Source organism: Ixodes scapularis, unplaced genomic scaffold, assembly GCF_016920785.2.
Source record: "Ixodes scapularis isolate PalLabHiFi unplaced genomic scaffold, ASM1692078v2 PGA_scaffold1__304_contigs__length_218370807, whole genome shotgun sequence".
NCBI classification, from domain to species: domain Eukaryota; kingdom Metazoa; phylum Arthropoda; class Arachnida; order Ixodida; family Ixodidae; genus Ixodes; species Ixodes scapularis.
The window spans coordinates 58884376-58907673 of NW_024609846.1; the positions used below are offsets into that span (position 1 = coordinate 58884376).

At 43.1% G+C, this 23298-nt stretch overlaps 1 protein-coding gene across 1 annotated transcript; it reads left to right on the plus strand.

Annotated features, from left to right (window-relative positions):
* The first annotated feature begins 385 nt into the window (after positions 1-385).
* LOC120848423 (neprilysin-1-like) lies at positions 386-23076 on the plus strand. The gene is made up of 19 exons (XM_040504530.2): positions 386-425; positions 1457-1633; positions 3122-3214; positions 4137-4336; positions 6826-6993; positions 7280-7363; positions 8718-8845; positions 9635-9869; positions 10801-10899; positions 10955-11032; positions 14749-14852; positions 16501-16559; positions 16638-16689; positions 19922-19989; positions 20336-20466; positions 20999-21064; positions 22056-22163; positions 22229-22305; positions 22977-23076. Exons 1-19 carry the CDS (start codon positions 386-388, stop codon positions 23074-23076), a joined length of 2067 nt encoding a protein of 688 aa, XP_040360464.2.
* The last annotated feature ends 222 nt before the right edge of the window (positions 23077-23298 follow it).

The window sequence follows — 23298 nt, forward strand, 5'->3', positions numbered from 1 at the left end:
AATCTCCAGGAAGGTAAGTTTACGATCGACTGAATGCCTGTTTCATCTTTTTCCTTTGAAAGGTTTGTGAAATAGCCATTAATATTTGTTTCTTTTCGATTTTGTCAGTACCAATCTGCAGCACCTCATAACTGCAAATGATTGAAGTCCTCCATAGTAAAAAAGTTATTTCAGTACATGGAATTAAAAATATTAGTTTATGCTCTCCCTCTCTCGCTCTTTTCTTTTTTTTTTTTAAATATAAAGTAATACCAAGGACTTGTGGCGAGAAAGTTCGCGAAGTATTTTCTTTCTTGTCTAAAGTCAAACTTTAAAACTAAATAAAATGCACCGTTAAATCACGTGTTTTTTCTTGGTATCTTAAGATCACCACCATCGCCACAAGATGGCGTACTCTTGTTCCTCCAATCAATGCAACAGGGAAGGTAAGAGCAAAATGATTACAAAAACTAACTTCCTAAAGCACAGAAGAAAAAAAAAATGATGATCAGAGACGAAGCTTGATATCTTTTTGATTAATTCTAGACAAAGTACGGGGCTTGGGAGTCGACATCTATAGAACGATGTAGAAGCTGAAAGCGCGTTAAGTGACCCAACAATATTAAATAAATGCCCCCCCCCCCTCCCTCTCTTTATTCTGTCGGTGTTTTCCTCTTCTGAAGTTATCGATTTGTATTGTTTGCGGGTTTTTGCTAGAGAGTTGTTTTGCTGCTGTACTGACGACCCAGCATCCTGGCTACATAAAAATACTTTTGTTTGTGCATCGCACTGCAGCAGACTGCTGCCGATAGATCTTCGCTTTTTCACTATAGTTTTTTTTTTTTTACAAATTTTGCTCAGCCTCTACGAGGTGAGCAATATCATTAAGTAAATAAAAAAATATAAAGATGAAAGGTAAATAGACAAAAAAGGCAGTAAAAAGGTAAAGATGGGATAAACAATTTGGATGTCGTATTTGGATTTGGTAAATTTATGCGATTTGTACATTGGCGCTAAGAGTTCCGAAAATTTTAAATTTAAGCCTTGTAACTGAAAGTCTAAGAACACCCGGGCATGCCCAATTATCTTCACGGTTCTTGTTTCGTGACTCGTTATTTTGGGTTCTTATTGTCAAATGCCCCGAATTTTTTATTGGTTGCGTCGCGATAATAAGGTGCACGGTATAAAAAAAAATGTTCTGCGTTTTTTAAGCTGTCCGTGACTTGTTTCATTCTGTCGGACGCAATCGAAGGATCAACCATATACAACCAGGCCCACGCATATTAAAAGCGCAAATACACTTGACTGGCTTAGCCGATTATAGAACATGTACGTACGAATCACGAACGCCATGACGTTGCGCCTCTGACGCTGTTTGATCGGATCCAATTTGTTCGTCGGCTGCACTATACGCCTTGTAGTAAACGAAGTATAAAACGGATGTTTTTTGGAGCGTAACTTTTGGTGGCGCTCGCAGCGGAGAGGATTATGCAGAGCGTCAACAAAAGCGCTGTGGGCCCCTGCGAGGACTTCTATAGTTACGTATGCCACGGCTGGCTTCGGGAGAACCCCATTCTTGCCGGTGCCTCCAAGACTTCTCACAACCTGGAGCTTAAGGAGCGCATCGAGGCCAGTCTATCAGCCTTCATCGAAGGTTTGCGCTTTTTTGGCTTTTGGTTTCTTTATGCTCCTTCCGAGTAATATTTAATAAAGGATGAAAATATAAAAAAAGAAGTGATTTTTTTAACAAAAACTTGTAGCGAAGACATTGCATAAAAGACTTTCAAGAGGAAGCTTGACTTGGTCCGTTCTCTCTGCACGTACAGAACACGACACAATATCCTGTTCTGTACGTCGAACAAGATATCAGTTCGAATAGGACTATGTCATTTACAGCATATATGACCCTAAAGAAAGCCCGTGCGTCTACTTTCACGCACAACAATTGGAGAGCCACTCACTGCAACTTACGGAGGCATCTCAGCGACTGAGTATGCCGATACATATGTTTTGACCAAAAACGCAGTCTGAGTTGGGATATTAAGCAATGCAAAACGTCACGCTTGTATTCCTTAATGTCACAACTCAAACTGCGTCCTTTAGTCTAAACACATGTTTCGTCATCGTCATTCGCTGAGCTGCCTCCGTAGGTTCCGGTGATTGGCTCTCCGAGTGTTGTGCGGGAAACTAGACGCACGGGCTTTTTGTAGAGCGTGACGACATGCCGCTTCCCTTCACAATGTGGAAGCTAGGAATGACGCTGCGATATATCGATTCGAAGCGGTATTTGCATAGCCCTAAATATTAGCCTACGAAATGCTATCTGAGACTGGAAGATTACGGTTAAGCTGTTTTACGTGTTACGTGACTTGCGTCAGGCTTGCGCCTGTAAACTTGTGTAGAGTGTGTACAAACAGAATTCGTTTTATTGTCTTTCTAAAGCGCAACAACGTTGCATAAAAAGCAGCCAGGGACGTATTATTAGAAATAACGAGACGGATTCATACTGCCGCATTGTTATTGAGTTGTTTATGCTCGTGTCGCATGTATCTTTTTCTCACGCATGTCGACACCTGTGAGAGGTAAAAGTGCGTGCGAATAGCTCTTTTACGACTATTATAAGTAGAAACGAAAGGGCGCATATATTTAACAAATTCTATATTTTTCTCATTTTGCATGCAGCATGCAGACTTTTAACTTTATAATCTTCTCTGTTTCATAAACCATCGCCTTGCCACATATTATAATCTCGAAACAAGCTTTTCTGAGATCAGTTTTCAGGTTCAAGGAGGCCGCCAATCACGAGGAACAATGCAACGGTTTCAGCAAAGGTCAAAGCTGAGAATATAATTAGACCGAGGACAACTGTGAGCATGACGCTTCACTTGCGCATTGCCCCCATGCACATTGCGTTTTTCAGATGTAGTCGCATTCTAAGCTTCGTCATTTGAAGGGGGTCTTCAATGGTTCTTCAATGGATCACCGTGGGTGGCTCCTTTCGTGTTCTGGAGAAAAGAAAACTCACGGAGGTTTCTTTTTAAAATTTAGTGGAGTTATAAGTGATATGCGATATCTGCAACTATTCTGATTGTTTGTTGAAGTGGAGGGAGTGTCACGTTAATATGTGCAAATATTTTTACAGCGGGACCTTCAGGACCAATTCAGAAGGAAACAACTCGAAACATGTCGGCCATAAATAAGTTTGTGTCGTTCGTTCGTGGGTGCGAGCAGAAAGGTGAGAATGCAACAAAAAATCCGACTGCTGTACTTAAGCAGCAACGCCAGTGTCGATACGTTTAAGTGAATATGACAAGAAACTGAATTGTAAAACAAAACATAAAGGGAAAACTTTCGTAGTCTTAATTAGGATACCTATATGGGCACAAAAAAAAAAAAAAAAAAAAAATATATATATATATATATATATATATATATATATATATATATATATATATATATATATATATATATATATATATATATATATATATATATATATATATATATAAGACATTCGGTATACGAAACTGCTGTTTATGTTTAGTGATGCAAGTTCAAGGTGTGGCTCTAAAAGCTGCTTTTACGGTGTAACCAGCCGCACCAGTAAATATCTAGCATGCCCCTTTATCGCCGTGCGCTTCTGTAGCACGAATGAAAAATATATTTTGTTATACTTTGAAACTCAAATTTCAGTGCGTGATTCTCAAGAATCTGGCTCTGAGAGGTGTTATATTTCTCCAATCCGACATCGTGGACTGTGATGTTCTACATGAGGGAACATTCGATAGTCTCGATTCGGCCGAAAGTTTGTCAGCACGGTTTCCACTCTAAACCAAAACATATTCGAATTAATCTACATCTACGAAAAAAAAATGAATACTATATATTTTCCAGTTATGAGGAGATGTAGTGTTTATGTTTACGGGCCAAGTAAAACAGTCATCCGAAGAGTACGAAACTGAAACTTCTGCTATCTTTCGTGAAGTACGGGTGCTTCGAGTAAAAAAACGGTATTTCGTGTCATCTAAAAGGACAACCAGATGTCATCCCACACATTTATCATTAGAGAGAATTATATGTATGATCTTAACTAAACACCCCCTCGATAATAAAGTGTTTTTGATACAAAACAACAAAAGTCTGCGTCTGATTCGCAGAGAACATCGACAATGTGGGCATGAAGCCGCTTAAGCGTGTCCTGGCTGACCTGGGCTTGCGAGATTGGCCCACCGTCCGCGCAACGGAGTCTAAGGTTGAAGTGGTCGCTGGTCGCGTGACCCGTGACTTGGGCGAATCCACGCTCTTCGCCATCTCCGTGGGGTGGGACTTGGCGAACAAATCGGGAAATATAATCACGGTTGGTAAAAAAGATTATATATTATCTTTTAACTAATGTTGACAGGCCTTCTCTACTTTTATTGTGATAAAAAAAAATGAAAGCCGTTTACAATTCCCTGTAACGCCGGTTAGAGCGCAGCTCTTGAGGAGGAAGATGGAAGCGTACTGAGGGATAGGTGACTCCTTGAGGTCACGTGACCTCATGGGGTCACGTGACCTCAGGGGTTCACGTGACCTTTGGGGGTCACGTGACCTCGGGGGTCACGTGACCTGAAGGGTCACATGACCTTAGGGGGTCACGTGATCCCCAGAAGTCACGTGACTTCAGGGGGTCACGTGACCTTAGGGGGTCAGTGACCTCAAGGCGGTCACGTGACTTCTGGGGGTCACGTGACCTAAGGGGGTCACGTGACCTAAGGGGGCCACGTGAACTAAGGGGGTCACGTGACCTCAAGGGGGTCACGTGACTTCAGGGGGTCACGTGACCTCGGGGGTCACGTGACCTAGGGGTGTCACGTGACCTGGGTGGTCACGTGACCTCGGGGGGGGGGGGGGTCACGTGACCTCGGGGTGTCACGTGACCTCGCGGTTACGCCGACGCCGACGCCGACGCCGCTCAAGCCGGAAACGGGCCCCTAAGAGCTGCGCTCTAAAAGTAAAAGCGAGCGACACTCAAAGAAATGCCTGCACGTCTACTTACCCGCAAAACTTTCGAAGAGCCAATCTCTGTCATCTACGAAATTAGCTCAGCGAATGATGAGGTGGAACATCCGTTTAGACCTAAAAATATAGTCTGTACTGTGGCATTACGCGATGCAAGCATGACGTTTTGCATTGCGTAATGCCACAGCGCATACTTCATTCTGACATCTAAACGTATGTTCCGCCTCATCATTCACTGAGTTGATCTCGTAGATCACAGAGAGTGGATCTTCGAACGTTTTGCGGGTAAGTAGACGCGTAAGCGTTTCTTAGAGCGGAGAAAAAAAAGTTTGGGAAATAAGGAGAGTTTTATTATTTGCTTTAACAGAGGAGTGAACCACCTTTTTTCATTTGGTTTGATATAATAGAGGTCTCAAGGGTAGTGCAATGATTGTAGTGCTGAAAAAATTGGCCATTTGTATTTTTTATATTGTTTATCCAAGCACAAGTGGCCAAAAACGCGTCACCTTGCCTCGAAAAACTGCTATTTCGGTGCGTAATTGCAAAGAAGATAGCGAAATATTTGCCGATCTGCAGCCGCTCGTGGTGATTAACGGAACTGGTGTGTGACGTACTCGGGGGGATACGCGGAAGTTAACAAAACCTGTTCCCCTCCGCTGCTGCACTCGCCGTCACCGCCGTGGTGAACGGTCTTTTGTGTCGATCGCTCGCTGCGACCTTCGACGATGCTAATCCTTTAAAAGTTGATAATCGCCGTGGAAGCGGCTGGGGTCTCTGAAGAGAGAACCCAAGGGGAAACTACGTGATCTCCCAGAGTACGCCAATCGAAAGGCGACGTGGACAGTTGAGAGGTACTTTGACCTTCAATTTGTTTCATTTTTTTTAGATAAAAACTGGCGCTTGCAAGAAAATACGGTTTTCTCTTCTTCGTTTCATAAGTGAGAGAGATTAATTTCCGCAGTTAATTGGCCAAAGTCTGAAAATCATTCACACACTTGGAAACCTAGACCGAGGGAGACAAGACCGGGTTTCAAGCCTCTTGCGACGGTGGAGTCCATAGATGCGCTGGTGCGGAGTAGGTGCTGCGCCGTCGTAATAGGCTTAGAAACTGTTCTCGTCTCACGCGGTCGCAGTTGGTTGTAAGTGCGCTAAAGGGCCTTAATGTTGCTGCGGCGATGACTTGGTTTCTTAGTTGCAAAATCGCAAGAACAATTATGCGGTTCTCCATCATTAGTTTCGGCGCTTGATATTTTAGTTAAAATAAAAATAAGGTATATAACAAACTTATTGACTCAATTAATCTCTACCGGCCATTAAAGTTCTCTCTAATACACAGTGATTCATTTGTTGACGTTATAAATAATTGTTTTCTACGTTGTAGTTGTGGCGGCTGAAACATAGGTAAAGAATGCGTGAGACGCAATGTTTAACTGTAAAGTTAAGCGTAAGAAAATTAGTTCACTATAAATTCTTCATTTGTTTCCTACAATGCTACGAGGCGCACGTCGCGAGACCAGATACATATTGTGCGTTGTTACAATGCACAGCACAAATCTATAGGATTTTTGTAAAAAACATTTCAACATTTAGTTCAAAGAACGAGGTTACACATATGCTTTACGTAATGCTACTCTGCGCTTCGTAATATATCCTGTACTTAAAGAAATGAAAGTGATTAGTCTTTTAAGATCGGGACGCATAATATTTAATGTCGCTTAGATTTAAACTCTTTTGCAACTTATGTCATTGCCACTAATTTTCCTTCTTAAGGCCTTCAGTGCTTATCTTAGTAAATGTCTTTATGTGAGTTCCAGAACCGTTCGAAGCAAATGCGATGCTTTCCAGGTCGACCAACCAGAATTATCGATTCGAAGAGGACATTTACTGGGCAACGCTCGGAACTTGGAAGCCTACAGGAACGTCATCAAAAGTGCAATGGCTCTCACGAAACCGGAAGAAAACTTGGAAGGTTTAGCTGGCGAGGTGATGAACCTCGTGCATCGAATTTCCCGGGTAAGACATCACTAAAAAAATAAAAAGGGTCTGACTTTATTTTGTTTTTATTGTCAGCGCATTATTATTTAAAGTAATTAGAGCTCATATAATCTCGGGGAAGCTGCAGTTAAGATTTGCATTACTGGCATAAAACAAAGCTAAGACTTGCTGAACGTGGTCTTTATTTTAAAACGATATCATGCCCATAAGCAGTGTGATTAAATTCGTTATTATAGACTACAGATTGAAAATCTTACCAGTACGTAAAGAAAACGCGAGCTAACATTTTGTTTTATGTCTACAGTCAACCAAAACACCCAAAGAGAGACTGAAGATTGGCACTCACTTCCTGAGAGAGCGCTTGGACAGCCTCCAAGCAAAAACGAGGGTAATAAATGTTTTACATTCGACACTCTTCTAGACTTTTTTCGAGTTTACCCAAGTATTTAACTGAAAAAAAAAACGACTAAAAATTACGTGGATACGAGAAAGATGGGACAGGGCCACGCGCTTCTTCTTTTTCGTGTCCATATATTTTGAGGCCCTTTATCGGTTCAACATGTACTGCCAACTAGACCAATTATACATTTTATTGCCCAAACGTTGTCACTCTGTCAAACATTAGCACATTATTATAGTTTGCGTATATAGCATTAACTTTTCTGGCGCACGTTACAAACAAAGACTAAGGAAACAACAAAATAAAGAACAAATAAAGCATCTTTTGAGCAATATTAATAGTGCGGCTGGCCACTTTACTTCGGATATAAACCTCAATAAATAAAATCGTGTAGCCTGACAGCTATTTGGTTATTGTGTGTAGCTTGAAATATCTCGCTTGCATGCTTCATGTTTTGACGCCAGCTCTTATGTCTTTCAAACAGTATGAAGCAATGTGTGCTAAGTTAATCTGCCATTTATTCTAGACAGTTGCCTGCCCGAAATACCTTCTTCTTTTAAAATAAGAAACGCACAGTTTTCGTTTACAGATATTGGAACTTTAACCAGGTGTTTATAGGTAAATATTAGTTTATGTTTTAGTTATTCTTGCCGGCGCCGAAAAGAAGTAATTGTATAATATTCTTAAGACGTCATATGTTTGTACTACCTCACGTATTTATTGAATCTTTTTAAAATAAATTTTGCGTCTCGAATTGTTAGCCACGTAACGTTTTGTTTTAGAACGTAATTGTTTCTCTTAATGTATCAAAACACGTCCTGCAGCGTGGTGTGGGTTGTAAAGTATCGTTACACTTTCGAAAAGTGCGTCTATTTAAAGCACATGATTACCAAACTTACGAAGGTTAAAACGAAGGACCAATATTTCAGTTAACAAATTAAAAAGATATGCTACAGGCGGTGTCAAGATTATTGGTGTACTCTAATTCTGAAGCCAATACAAAACGCATTCTAATCTTTAACAAGAGACGAACGATCAGGAAAATTACAAACGATAACTGAAACAACTTTTTTTTCTTCTTTGTTTTAATTATGACGCAATTCGCAGCTGCAGTTAGGAATAATGTCGAGCTTGGGACTAAGCGTTTAATGTTAATTTTAGCTTCGCTAGTGGAAGTAAACAAAACCAGACTGTTACTAAAAGTGGCTTTTTTTTGTTGAGACAATATGCTGCGAAGTTTAAAGAATAGGCTTAAGTTTAAGTTTAAAGAGCTTAAGTTCAAAGACAGTTATGTTAAAGTTTAGAGAAATATATTTTAATTTTATGGTTTTCAACGTTGCAGTGGAACTGGTCTAATTTCCTGAACACAATACTTGAGGGTGTCACCACCATCCGCAGCAAGGGGCTCATCAGAGTGCGGAGTCCATTTTACATCGGGCACATGTCCAGGATCCTCAATACAGTGGCAAGGCAAGCAACGTTACCTATACTTTTTTGTGTAGTGATAGATCTTCAAATTCTCCGAAGGTGTTCAAGTAATATGATATTAAGTTATTCTCAGCCGAAATACGCTCACAATCAAGGCTAGGAGCGGCATGTACGCGTCTTCGACCTCGAACAAAAACACACAAGCGCCCACAAATGCTCTCCCATGTCTAACAGCTTAGACCAACGCTGTGTCAAAAACTTGTGCAGGCACGTAAACAGCATAAACCCTTGATTCCGCTTTTCTGCTCGCGGTCTTGACCGTGGTCGGGAGGCGAAATAGATAAACAATTTTTTTTAAAGCTGCACTTTGACAGTTTTGTTTTGTCCGGTGAATACACTTCTGAAAATAAGTTTGTCAAAATTATTACAAAAAAAAAAAAAAGAAGAGCGACGAGGAGTTACGTTAGTTCGGTGCCCACCGGCCTCAGCGCTTTTCTTACATGTGAACGTGATATATTTACCGGTTACAACGTTCGGGCTGTATTGACATTAACGCAGTTTAGAATAATAGGCTCTTCCCAATATCCGTGTTAAATAAAACACATCGTGATCCTCGACGACTAGATCAATTGTCACGTTTCAGAGGCGAATTGGTTTACTCGCTTTTACGTTAAATTGGAGCATAACCTAGTTCCTTGGAGCCCAATTCAATTTAACTGCCTCAATAAAATAAAAAGAAGAAAAAAAATAAACCTGCTTCGAATGATGTTCCTAATACGCAAAGCACCTAAATAATTTCTACTTAAACTTTTCGTATATTTATCTTCCCAGCTCCACGGTGTTCAACTTGGTGGGCTTCCAGGTGGCACTGACGCTCTCGCCGCTTTTGGCCGAACGAGCGAGAAGCGTTGCCCGCTTGCGCTTGCGACGGAGATTCGAATCCAATGGCGAATCGACCACCAGACAGAAGATGTGTTTGCATTTGGCCCAGGACGCGATGCCCTTGGTAGCGCTCCACACCTACAAAGTTGTCTTCAGCAAGCTCTACAGCCCAAGCATTGAGAAGGCAAGAACCTGTGAAAAAGATCGATATTTGTTGTTTCTCTGAAGGCTCGAACAAAGCATCATGAACAGTTCCTGAGAAGCGCTGAGTGAACATCCTTTGTCCTAAAGTCCTCTGTGTCGTCGTTTTTTTTCTTCCATGTCATTCTTCTTTCTATTTATGTGCTCATGCTGCGTTGTTTTTTTTCTCCTTTGTAACAGAACGGTTTTGAAGTAATTGTCTTGTTTTAACCGTTACACCTTGTGATAAATAGAAGAAATATTTTCCTTCTCTACCATTTTTTTTAAAAATTATGGCAACTAAGCCGACGCAGAGCACTTAAACGGGTCTTTTCACAAGCTAGGATACAAAACTCTAGTCACGTTGAAAAAAAAAAAAGTTTATGCGTTGTGAAATTGAGAAGGCAGTGAACTTCTCAACAAACAATATTACACCATAGTGGCAAACATTTTAACCCGTCAAGGGTAATTATTTAGCCAAAGTAGCTTTTTGTCGTTGACAAGAAAAAGAAAACAAAAAGGTTGTGATTTTTATATAAGTTTCACCAATGGGTCACTGGTTGCGCAACCGAAAAAGTAGAACAATTTATCATCTAAGGGAGGTTTACATAATTACTGGCTGTGCCATCACAAAGAAGCAGGACAGATGCATCTCCTGCGTGTGTTTCAGACGACTGTGCTGCATAATATGACTCTGCGCACAGATTCGGATGTACCGTTTTATGCAACGTACACGTTTAACCTCAAATTAGTTTTATAGAAACCAAGTTTAACAAACGCGTGGAGACAGCTTCACTCAAAATCATCACAATGTAGCTATTTTGAAAGAAAATAAATATGGTAAAATATAGCGGCTTTGCGCAGATAGAGCGATTGTTGGATATAGCGGAAATGGTTATGTTACTTATCAAGACAACTCCCATTTGTCATTTTAGGTGCTTTACACAGTTGAGAGCATTCGATACTTCATGAAAACGTTTGTGGATCAAGCTCGGTGGATGGAATACTCAACAAAGATGGTCGCTAAGCACAAGGTACCGACTAGCAATTCTTTCCTTCCAGTTCAAATATACTGATTTATGATTTCAGCTAAAGACAATGAAGGTTCACATTTTTCATCCGCACTGGATCAACGAAGAGGAGCGCCTTGGACAGCTCTATAGCCAGGTGATATTTGTAGTAACTTTTGTTTAAAAAATAAAATGTTTTAGTTCATTCGGTGCCAAGTAATTTACGTCTTAAACTCATACATCACATTGCAACATGTTCTTTAAAAAAGGTTTTAAGATAGTACAGAGTCATTTCTTTAGTTGGAGGCATTTTATTTGTAAGATATACACCCGTATTCACCAGGCGCGACTAACTAGCGCAGTTTTAAGGTTAGTAGCAGGACTAAGTAGTCGCGAGCTAAACGAGAAATCTGCGACTAACGAGCGATGATGTTCTGCGGTATTCATGAGCGCGAAGCGAGCGGGTGACTATCTAGTCAGAACTAGTGATGGGACGAATCATCGGAGATTTGGATTCGGACAGATTCGGAAATTTCCGAACTTCTCGCGACGAATATTCGGCAGATTCGGAGATTCGTCGCTGGTTGCAGACGGCATCGTGAACCCTTTCGTAAACCTCGCGAATGCTGTCAGTTCCGTTTTTTTTTTAGGTACTGTTACTTCATATAACCAGATTTCTCTTGTTTACTTCGACGTATGGTATGTACTGTACTGTAATTCTGAACCCTGGCACGCGCCCAGGTCCAGCGGAGCTGATCGGTGTGTAGGGTGGCTCGAGCCACCATACGGTGTGGTTGGCGTAGGTCTAATCAATGCACGGTCTCGGTTTCTGCGCGGTTTCGCGGTGATCGGTAAAGTAAAATGTAGCAAAATGCTCTGTATTATGTGGCGCAACGCGCAATAAATATATTTAGGCAAGGAAATGATCCGTCTCCTCCAAAGCTGCGTAAGACGCAAGTGCGACGAAAAGTGTTGCTCATCCCAACTTCGACCGCGTACCGACACCGCCGAAGAAAAACGTCGCACTGTCGTTTTTCCGTTCTCGGCAGCAAGTTTTGTATACGTAAACTTTATTTGATGAAAAAGAAACAACAGAGGGGTGTCCAACGCAGCTTTATTGTTCAGAAACAGACACTAACTAATTCAGACACCGTATCATTAAACAGAAAGGTACAAATGCAGCACAGGAGAATAGTACAGCGCAAGAAGTTTTAGATTGTTTCCCGTGTTCCGAAAACAATACCGCAGTGGACACACGTTGAAGACAATCTGCTACTATGACCGTAATTATGGGCACGAAATGTGTTTGAACCCGGTCGTGGTTTGAACCACGCACGTACGGCATCCACCTCTTGCGGGGGGGGGGGACTGCTGCGAACCTCGGACGAGCACGGTGGACGTCTTCGGACTGCGGGAATCCCGGACACGTGATCCCGGAGTACGAGAACGTGATCTTCGCGTAAACATCACCTCGCTCTGTCGACCCGCCGCTGCACCGGCTGCACGTCCGCCGAATCCCGCCGAGCTGGGGCGGCCACGCCAAGCCTGACGAAATCCACGAGGAACATATCGCGCTTGCGTTTCGCCGCAAGGGCAGCCGCGGTGGTCACTGCCATGACCCCGCCGACAACACCGGAGGTTCCTGGTGCCCAAGAAACTCTCGTCAACCTGCCTGCCCCACAACCGACTGTCACCGAACTGGCCGAACCGCCGGCCGGTACTGCCGGTACTGCCGGTACTGCCGGTGCTGCCGGTACGATGAAAACATGCGCTTATATTTCCACGTGCACCAAGCATGCCTATTTTGGTCGCAATCCGGAACCGACACCAATTTTCCCGCGATGTCTGGTTACCGTTCTCGACAAACATCCGAAATATTATAAACAGTGCGAAAAGGTTTATTTATTACTATGATATTATATTACAACAATATTTGTGCACTTTGTAGAATTTATTGAATTGAATATCACGAAAACTTGGAACACTCATCAACGTGATCTGGACACCATGGCAACCCTGGCAACGCTCCGAATTTTTCCGAACTTTTCCGAATCTCTTGAGATTCGGCTACTTTTCCGAATCTTTCCGAATCTTCAGATTCGGCTCCGAATCTCGATTCGGATAAAGATTCGTCCCATTACTAGTCAGAACTAACAAGCGGAAGTGACGTAAAAAGATAGGTCACGCATATGCATACTCAAACGCCTCTGAGCAAATGCGTATTTTATCGTATAAAAACTAAACTTTAAATGTTTATTAGAAAAAAAAAAAAGCTCCAATGAGAGACATATTGCCCGAGACAGAGTTTACAAAGAAAATTTTAAAAACAACGCCAGGGAGGAACACGGAAGCTGCATTGTCAGCGACATAAACAAATAAGGAAGCGTCCGTAAATGCGCTTTTTTCTCGTCGTCCAGCGCCCTGCTGAGATCTTTTTAGCGATATCTCCAACGAGCTTGAGTAAACTTAGAGCGGTAAACCAGCGGTCAAAAATGGCACCCCCCGGTTGCCGCCATCTTGCCTGTTTGCCACATTAGTGATCACGTGACGTTAAGGTGGTTGCGCCCAGAGGTGGGCCAGATCAGATTGGCCAGATCGCGGTCAGCAGATGGGCACTCTGGGGCTGCGTTCGAATCTTACTCGAATGGCGCCGAGTTATTCCGGCGGATCAAGTCACGTGACAAGACAGATGCAACTCTGGACGCGGGTAGGTTTTCGAACGCAACGGGTACGATAACTTCACCCAGGAGTGAGATAGAAGCTGCGTTTGATTTACTTGTACCTCCTGCGCCGGTGCAGAAAAGTGTAGGCAGTCTACTTCCGGTATATGTATTAAGATACGACCGGAAGTACACCACCCACACTTTTTTGCTCCGGTGCTGGAGGACGTAAATCGAACGCAGCTTCTATCTCACTCCTGGGTGAAGCTCTCGTACCCGTTGCGTCCGAAAACCTACCCGAGTCCAGAGTTGCTGCATCTGTCTTGTCACGTGACTTGATCCGCCGGAATAACTCGGCGCCATTCGAGTAAGACTCGAACGCAGCCCCAGAGTGCCCATCTGGTGACCGCGATCTGGCCAATCTGATCTGGCCCACCTTTAAGCGCAGCCATCTTAACGTCACGTGATCACAAATGTGGCAAACAGGCAATATGGCGGCAACCGGGGGGGGGGGGGGGGGGGGGGTGCCATTTCCGCTGCAGGCAGTGGGTTCCGGTTTACCGCTCTAAGGTAAGACTCAAGCTCGTTGGATATCTCTGACCGCTGAACATTTTAACGTTATTTGCTTTGTTAGCGCTGGCGGTCAGCGGTGAAAACGAGTCGGCCATGGCGCTGAGCCGCTAGTCACCCGCTAAACACCGGCTAAACTAGCCCTATCCGATGACTAAGATTTGTCTTAAGGCCCGTTCACACTCTTGCGACCGACTTCGACCGAGAGAGACCAGACCGGTTTTTAAGCCTTTTGCGACTTCTTAGGACCGGATGCGAAGCAGCGGAGCTGGTCCTAAGAAGTCGCAAGAGGCTTAAAAACCGGTCTGGTCTCTCTCGGTCGAAGTCGGTCGCAAGAGTGGGAACGGGCCTTTAGTCGCGCGGGGCGACTAGGCCCTAAACACAACCGGTGAATACCAAGCACTCACTTAGCGGAGACTATCGCTCGCCACGTGATCATTTCAGTCGATGACGTCACTAGTCAGTGGTTAAACAGCCTGGTGAATACGGGTGATAGTTACTAGCAAATTTAAATCATGCGGGGTTTGTAAAATGCTTTGTTGATAGTACTGATTTTTGTGCATGTCTGTTCAATTTGCCTTTCTTTTTTTAGAAAAGTTAACTTCATGTTTTTTTTTCTCTCTTTTGGGTATGCCATTCCTAGACAACAGTCAACCGCAAGGAAATTGCGGAGAGTTATTACGTTCTGCGAAGGTCTAGCATGCGGTATTACTGGTCAAAATATGGAAAAGGACCAATCGACCAAGAGTGAGTGCAACGGTTGTCGATTGTAATAACTCCGAGGTGTTCATAATGGCACACATTTAGAGTATTTGAAAACGAACAGTGACACCTAACGCGGCTAGGCAAAATGTCTGTTCTTATAATGAGAAAATCTGCAAAATCACGAGCCCTATTGGGCAGGAAATCGAACTATAGGGGGCGCTCTGACCCGTTTGTTGTCCCCATACCTTGGTGTTTACTCAACACAAGGAATGTGCACATGCCCACAGGCCTTATGGGCATGTCCATGTCATCTTCTACAATAGAGCACGGGGTGCAGTGTAATATAAAAATACTAACAATCGACGAAGTGACGTTAAGTGCCGGATCTATCCCGAAATCAGTCTTCAGGGAATGCGAGCTTGACCCACTTGGGCTTTTGTGCTGAGCTGGGCACCGTGCATGCTGCATTGTTCATGCAGGCTGAAGTGGTAACAAAAGAGACCTTCCTCCCCTCACGGGAGAACACGAACTCCAGCCGAACAATGACGCCGCGTTCGGTTATGTCCTCCGAGCGCTGAGTCATTGTATTTGTTGTCCTCATCCGTGTAGTTCTAAAGTTTGCCGCTTGGGGCGTAACGGTCTGTCCTCCTTTCCAATAAGACATTTCTAGTAATGAGCCTCTGGCCGGTGGCATGATGAGTGTTCCTTCGTATGGCACATGCCTCGCTCGCTTTCCGAAGAGACGAACATGGATGGACATTTTGGGCTGTGAGAACTGACGCACGCAGGGCTGTAATTTTGCAAACATTAGAACGATGAATAAATAAAGCGCTCGTGTTCGCCTCTCCGCAGGTTATCTAAAAAGCCGGTAGCCTTCACTTAAAGGCCGACGTACACTTCGCGCTTTCCACTCTCGCCTGACCTCTCCTTTCCTATACCCTCTCCACTTTTTACCTTGCCCCAACTTGGCTCCCCTCGCAACTTAGGCGACGGGAAACGCTAAGAGGATTGTTTTCCCTGCGGAAACCCAGGATGTACGTAGGCCTTTAAATAGAAGGCGTGCAGAAAGGCGTGCAGAAATTGAGAAGACGTTGATACGGCTCTTACACCGTAAAGTTTATCTTGTGCGCAAGCTCATCCGTTCAAAATGCTCCGCCTATATTTTATAATTGCGCCCGTATATTATCGGTGCCGTCTCATTCGCTGCACTCCTTTTGCCCCGAGAAAATCCCTAACTTCTGTGTGCGCTACCATGAAGGTCAAAGACGGGTGATACTTATAGCCCACCTCTACTATTTAGAAAAGTATAAGGTGCATATATCGAAATAAATGTACGATAAAAGTTAAGTATGCGGGCATAGGCAGAACTCCATTTACTTGAGTCATAGATGTACCACTTGTAAACAAGTTCTGCGCATCTAGTTTTTTGCACAGTACACATAAAACCATGAAACCAGTCATTGCCTTCTACGTATAGAAGCGACCGATGTTGAAAAATCTGTTTTAGGAAAAATGTGATCAGCGAAGATCTAATTTTTATGTGATGAGAGGTGTTGCGTAAGTTGCTGGAAAGTATCAATCCTTCTGTCGATCCCGCTTTGTTTATAAACAGCGCCCCTATTATTCAAGTAAATATATCTTAAGTTTTAAAAAGGATAAACCCATTAACTACTGTTTTTGTTCGCAACAGATGGCAGGGTTCTGTTTTTGATGTCGAGTGCACTTACGACTGTGAGACCAATTCGTTGTGTAAGTATGATATGATATCTATTTTTGTTTTATTTTAACACCTAGAGGTGCCGCACACTAAACTCCTTAAGTTTTCAGTCGTGCCGATGGGCCTGTTCAGCGAACCAGTCCTCCATTCTGACATATCTGCGTAAGTAGGCCCACTTACTATAAAAAAGGCACGCGTAAGCATAACTACGTAATCCCGCTGGATAACCCCTACTAGAGCACTATATAGCTCCTTCGGAGCAGAGTACCGCAATCTAGAACGCCGTCTCTCGGCGACTAGCGGCGAACACCCGAGGGTTCCAACTCCGGCCACAAATGTATGGGTTAACGTAGGTAAATCGCTGCTTCCTGATTATTTTGGCGATCTATGGAACGACAATAGTTTTTGACATAATAAGGAAATAGTTTACAATAATTTGCGCTAAGTTGTGCGCCATGAAATAACTTAATTTTTTTTTTTTTAATTTGCCTGAGCCGCATTTTGCAGCAGACGACGCGGCGACGTCACACCGTTCACGTGACCCGCTCCGGCCAATCCATAAGTCCATCTCCGCAGCGTAAAACAATCGTCTGCTTCAAACGCCATTGCTTTGAAAATTGCCTTCGCAAAATTTTCACACGCATCCAATATTATTGAAACTTTGATAAAGTGTTTATTGTTTTACCAACTTCACGACAGACTTGTTTCGAAAAGTGTGAACTTGGCGTTTATTTTTTAACCAGTCGTGTTGAGTCGATCTCCATGTATTCTCCCATAGGGCGGGCCGCCTCCTGGAACCCTACGTACCACGTGACTCGCGCCGAGTTGTTCTGTCGGCCATGCTGTAGGCGAAACACGCTGATAAAAGGATTGCGCTACTCTGCCACGTAGGAGCTATATAGTGCTCTAACCCCGACATGCCAGCATAAACTGTTTTAGAGCGCAGCTCTTAGGGGCCCGTTTCCGGCTTGAGCGGCGTCGGCGTCGCCGTCGGCGTAACCGCGCGGTGCATTATGGGTAAATTTCCCCGCTAAATCTAGCGGAAAAATTTCCCCGCTTGATTTAGCGGAAAAATTTCTCCGCTCAATCTAGCGTAAAAATTTTCCCCGCTCGATTTAGCGGGAAAATTTCCCCGCTAAATCTAGCGGAAAAATGTCTCCGCTAAATCTAGCAGAAAAATCTAGCGGGAAAAATTCCCCGCTAAATCTAGCGGAAAATTTTCCCCGCTTAATCTAGCGGAAAATATTCCCCGCTAAATCTAGCGGAAAAATTTCCCCGCTAAATCTAGCGGAAAAAATTCCCCGCTAAATCTAGCGGAAAAATTTCCCCGCTAGATTTAGCGGAAAAACTTCCCCGCTAAATCTAACGGTAACATTTTCCCCGCTAGATTTAGCGGAAGAAAAATTTCCCCGTTAAATCTAGCGGGAAAAATTCCCCGCTAAATGTAGCGAAAACATTTCCCCACTAAATTTAGCGGAAAAATTTCTCCGCTAAATCTAGCGGAAGAATCTAGCGGGAAAAATTCCCCGCTATATCTAGCGGAAAAATTTCCCCGCTAAATGGAGCGGAAAATATTCCCCGCTAAATCTAGCGGAAAAATTTCCCCGCTAAATCTAGCGGGAAAATTTTCCCCGCTAGATTAAGCAGGAAAAATTCCCCGCCAAATCTAGCGGAAAAATTTTCCCGCTAAATCTAGCGGAAAAATTTCTCCGCTAAATCTAGCGGAAAAATTTCTCCGCTAAATTTAGCGAAAAAATTTCTCCACTAAATCTAGCGAGAAAAATGCCCCACTAAATCTAGCGGAAAAATTAACCCGCTAAATCTAGCGGAAAAATTTCCCCGCTAGATTTAGCGGAAAAAATTCCCCGCTGTCTAGCGGAAAAATTTTCCCGTTAAACCTAGCGGATAAACTTCCCCGCTAAATCTAGCGGAAAAAATTCCCCGCTAAATCTAGCGGAAAACTTTTTCTGGGGGGTCACGTGACCCCCCAAGGTCACATGACCCCCCCCCCCCCCCCGCCCCGAGAGCAGGTAACCCTCAGTACCCTTCCCTCCTCCTCCTCAAGAGCTGCGCTCCAATTCGGTGTTACAGGGAGTTGTAAACGGCTTTCATTTTTTATTTAAAAGTTCACTTAATCTTTATTAAGAGGAGATTATACTAGAAATTGTCATTTGATAATTTATAAAGACTGAATAGAACACCGTCTTGCAAATTAATGTCTGCTCAGTTCAGTTTGATGAAAAACATTTTGAGACAAGTAGCTGGGATAGCGTGGTGTCAACCGCAAGCTAAGTTTGTTAAATCAATCTCCTGGCATTTGGGAAACAAAAAGAAAGTTTGGGAATCGCAAGGAGCAAGAATATGCAGGCCAGCTGGTTAGAAAACGACATAACATAAACCCTGAGACAAAGAAAAAAAAATAACAGACCGGTTAAAAAAAACTTCGGGACAGTGTGTTTGGTTTTGTTCTAACCTGTTACGGGTGTCGTGGCAATAAGCTGAGCTTTCTAGAGGACGCCTTCTGTGCCTGTTTCATCAGTACACAAAAAGAGAATGATTAAAATTTAGAAGAATATTCGACTTCGAATGACAGAGCCGTGATATTACCGCGCGCAGGGCCGAACACGCCACACTCGTTAACAGAATACTAGAAGATTCGCGTTTATTCTTACTCGGGGCGTAACCTTCATCATTTTTTCGTAGCTTCTTGTTCTCGAAAGTACCTGATCATTATCACCCCGAGCTAGGGACACTCGAAGCTTCTTTGGCGAATTTTCGAGAAAGTCACGCACTCCAGAAAAGAAGCTGAGCGGGACCTTGTCGAGTCAGTCTCGCTCTCGCTTGCTGCTACGCCGCCAAATCGTCGCCCGCTTTTGTGCGGTGTCGTTGCTCGTTCTTTATTCTTTTTGACACAAGTTTGCTGATTAAACCTTTCTTTTCAGTGGTAAGTTGGGCGAGTTGGCGATGCATTTTAAAAGGGTAAAACAGCGCAAAAAGACACGGACAGGAAGAAGTACACAAACGGAGCGCTGTGTACTTTTCTTTTCAGTTGATTATAAATTTCCTCTTCACCTTACTGCGTCACAATATCTCTACCCAAAGAGCGGCATGACTAGGGTCATTAACATAATCTTAACTGGTTCGGGAGTCGGCTTTAGCTTGAATTTTTAACCCATGAGTTGTTAATCAGGCGAATGAATTTATTTACACGTTTATTGCAGGGATGGCACTATTTGTTGTTTGAAGGGGGATCATTTATTTACAAGAGATAGGGAAATCTCGAAGCTACCCGTTTAAAAAGCAGTAATCCTAAACCAACATAAATTAATAGGGTAATTAAAATTTTTTCAGTACATTTTTAATAATCGCATTTTAATATTTCGCGTTACTGCAGAATAATTGGCGTGGCGAGACCTGGATCTAGAATCGCGCACGCCATGCTCGCCGCAATCGACAGGAGGGGTAAGTTTCTGGCGCTTGAGCCGGACCGTTATCATAGAGCTGACGATCTCCAAAAATGATCGTACAAACACGCCTGTATCGTGAAGACGACTCTTCAGGTTTCAGTTCCGTCTTTTCCCTTTCTCGTAATTGACAAAAAAAAAAAAAAAAAACACAAAAAAAACAACAACAAAAAAAAAAAAAAAAAAAAAAAAAAAAAACACACGCAACATTAAAAGTGTGAATGAAGTTATTTTTTACTTCGAACTGCATGCCCCCTTACCCGCTCCACCGAATGCCGAAAGAAAATGAGATTTTCTTGCGCTGTGGAATTTTACTGTTTTAATTCCCTTATTCCCCACCGCAGGTTCTCATTTTACCGTGTCCAATACGTATCGGAACTGGTGGAGTGAGGAGACGCAGTATCGCTACGCCCAGGTGCAGTCTTGCTTCATGGAGCAGTACAAGACCATTGTGGACAGAAAACTGCACCTAAGGGTAAGCGACATAATACGACTTCAAGAGACGCTTCTCCGTTAGGTGACTTATTTTTAGGCTGCACGTTCAAGGCAGCTATTCAGAACATGCTGGCGGACGTTTCGGGCGTTGATCTAACATACGTATCACAATAATTATGCAGCTCTGCCTAAGCTTTAGCTGCGTTCCATAAACGGTTGATGTATTTATTAACTTTTGGGAGGCAATTAGCTACTGGGTACACGAAAAAAAGCATACATGCTCGTGGACACGTTATTGAAGATGTTAATGACTGTTTCTCTTTTGTTTAGGAGTGCTGGACTGCGTGGTATAATTTATTTTACGTCGACCCGGTGTAAGAGCAGGCAGAGCTTATTTTGCTTAGTACTGTAAGACATGTTTTTAATAGCATGCGGAATCTGATGTCAAATTAAACACAAACGAATATAGCTCTATATGTTTTTTGTTGCTTTTTTAACACGAGAGTGCACATTCCTGGTGTTAAAACTTCATACTTCACACACTAACCTTGCACATAAAATTTTGCTTTTAGCTCACCAGTTCGGGAAATACCGATGTGAACATCGCCGACAATGCAGCTGCAGAGGTCTTATTCGAGGCAAGCATTTCGACATTTATTTTGAAGCTGATTACTTATCAAGCTCGTTTCGTTTTTTTATTTGATAAAAAAAATATGCGAGCGGTGTGTGCCAGGAAGGCAATTAGTCGAGTCTTGACTCGACTAATTACTTGTGAAATCTTTTATAATATTTAGCGTGATCACGAGGGCAGAAGTATGACTAGGAAGTTTAGAGTCGCAATCAAAATCCAGTAAACAAGCTGTTTAGTACACGTGTTGGAGTAAAATATGAACGCGCAATATGAATAAGCGTCCTGACCTAATAAACTAAACAGAAAAGTGCCAGCAGAAAAAAAAAAAAAACAGTCACGCAGCCTTCAATATGCAATATTTTCAAGTACTCAAGCAATAAAAAACATGATCAAGCTATTAATCATTGAATTAGAATAGATTTCCATTTCCAGGAACGTGTTCTCTTGAGTGATGGTTCTTAATAAATGTCTATATAATATTCTTGCACGGAGCACGAGAATACTGTCCGTGTGTCCTTTACTATCAAGTGATGCCATTTTCCCGGCAGAATTGAATAGTTTGATAGTTAGTGCGCTCACAAATCTGTACTAATTCAGACATTCTAGTAATTTAATTACCATTATGTTTAAATCTTTTTTACGCACGAACTTCCCTGCGGTGCGTGATGGTGTTGGAACGCTGGTTGGATTTACTATAATACCTGTTCCGGTGTCGAATCAAATTGGGTTGCTGTTTTAAGGACATCTACTCCTATCTAAAAATTTGTTTAACGTAGTGTTGCCGAGTGACCCTCATTACAGTCCCTGACAGCCTTAGAAGTGTTGGGCCGATGCCGCGATCCTAGTGGCACCTCAGCGATAATAAAATGTTTCTGCAACTCGACACAACCCTGCGCTTCTTAAGCTGGCCGTTGACTATGATGCATGTTAAAATTATAAAAAAAATATTTACGTTTACCGTGCTAAATTACGTCCATTTATACACATTTCTTGTGTAGGCCTTTCTTCAAACGGTGAAGGATATGGACCTGGATGAACGACCCTTCGTAGTTTCAGGCCTGGAAAACTTCAACCTGGAACAACTATTCTTTGTATCCTACGGTCTGGTACGCAAACAAGTTTAATTGTATCGTTTGTGTTTCTTAACCAAAACTGGAACAATCTGCTGCAGGGTTTTTGCGAAGAACAGACGGACGACTTTCTTAAGAAACAGATTCTTCACGGCACTACAATTCCGGCAAAATACAGGTGAGCAATAGGTTAGTAACTTTTATCGAACATAATTACCTTCTTAGTTTCCTTACAAGCAGATAATAAATAAAGACGTTTACAACTCTCTGTAATTCCAAATTAAAACGCAGGTCTTGAGGGGGAGGAGGGAAGGGTACAGAGAGGAGGGTATGCCCTCCTACTTCTTCGTATCATCTCCTCCTCCTCTCGTCCTCCTGCCTACTCCTCTCCTCCTCCCCTCTTCGATGCTGCTTCTTCCACCTCCTCGTCTTATTCTCCTCCTCTCCTCCTCCCCCTACTCCGGCCCCTCTTTCCCTCCCCCTCGTGACGTCACTCGGGACCGTAGTGAACCTCATGACGTAACTCGTGAAGGCCTCGTGAAGGTCATGACCTTCACGAGTGACCTTCTTGACGTCACCCGTGACGTCACTCGTAACCCTCGTCACCGTCGTGAACACCGTGGGACGTCATTATGGGAAACGTTCCATGAAGCAACGCGTGGGTCGCGAGTGATACCCGCGCGTTGCATTATTGGAGTGAAATATGAGCTTATCTCGCACCCTGAAGAAATATGGGCGCGGATACCGATATTTGCATGAAAAACGAATATTTTCTTTTTTTGGCTTCAAATATTTTTACTATCGAGGCAAGTAGATCACTAAACCACGACGTTCTTCCTTTTGTTACAGAATCAACGTTCCTATGGGTAACATGGCCGCGTTCGCTTCGGCTTTCAACTGTCCGTCAGGAAGTCCCATGAACAGGACCCTAAAATGTTCGTTGTGGTAGACGCGCACTGCGTTGCTTTGTCAGATATCAAAGCTTATCTAGAGTAACCAAACAGCTGACCTCGCTCATGCGTCTGCAATGTGTTTGTGTGCCAGAGATATCAATAAACAATATTGTTTTTTAATTACTGTTACGTAAAAAATAACAATGGATGATTACTCATTGACGTTGGACGCCCCATGGTGGTCCACCACATTAGTCGGGACGACCATCACCAGTGTG

Coding starts and splice junctions, on each gene's coding strand:
- LOC120848423 (XM_040504530.2), top strand. CDS start 386: ATGGCGTACTCTTGTTCCTCCAATCAATGCAACAGGGAAG. Junction 9,870..10,800: donor ACAGCCCAAGCATTGAGAAG/GCAAGAACCTGT, acceptor TTGTCATTTTAG/GTGCTTTACACAGTTGAGAG. Junction 11,033..14,748: donor TTGGACAGCTCTATAGCCAG/GTGATATTTGTA, acceptor TGCCATTCCTAG/ACAACAGTCAACCGCAAGGA.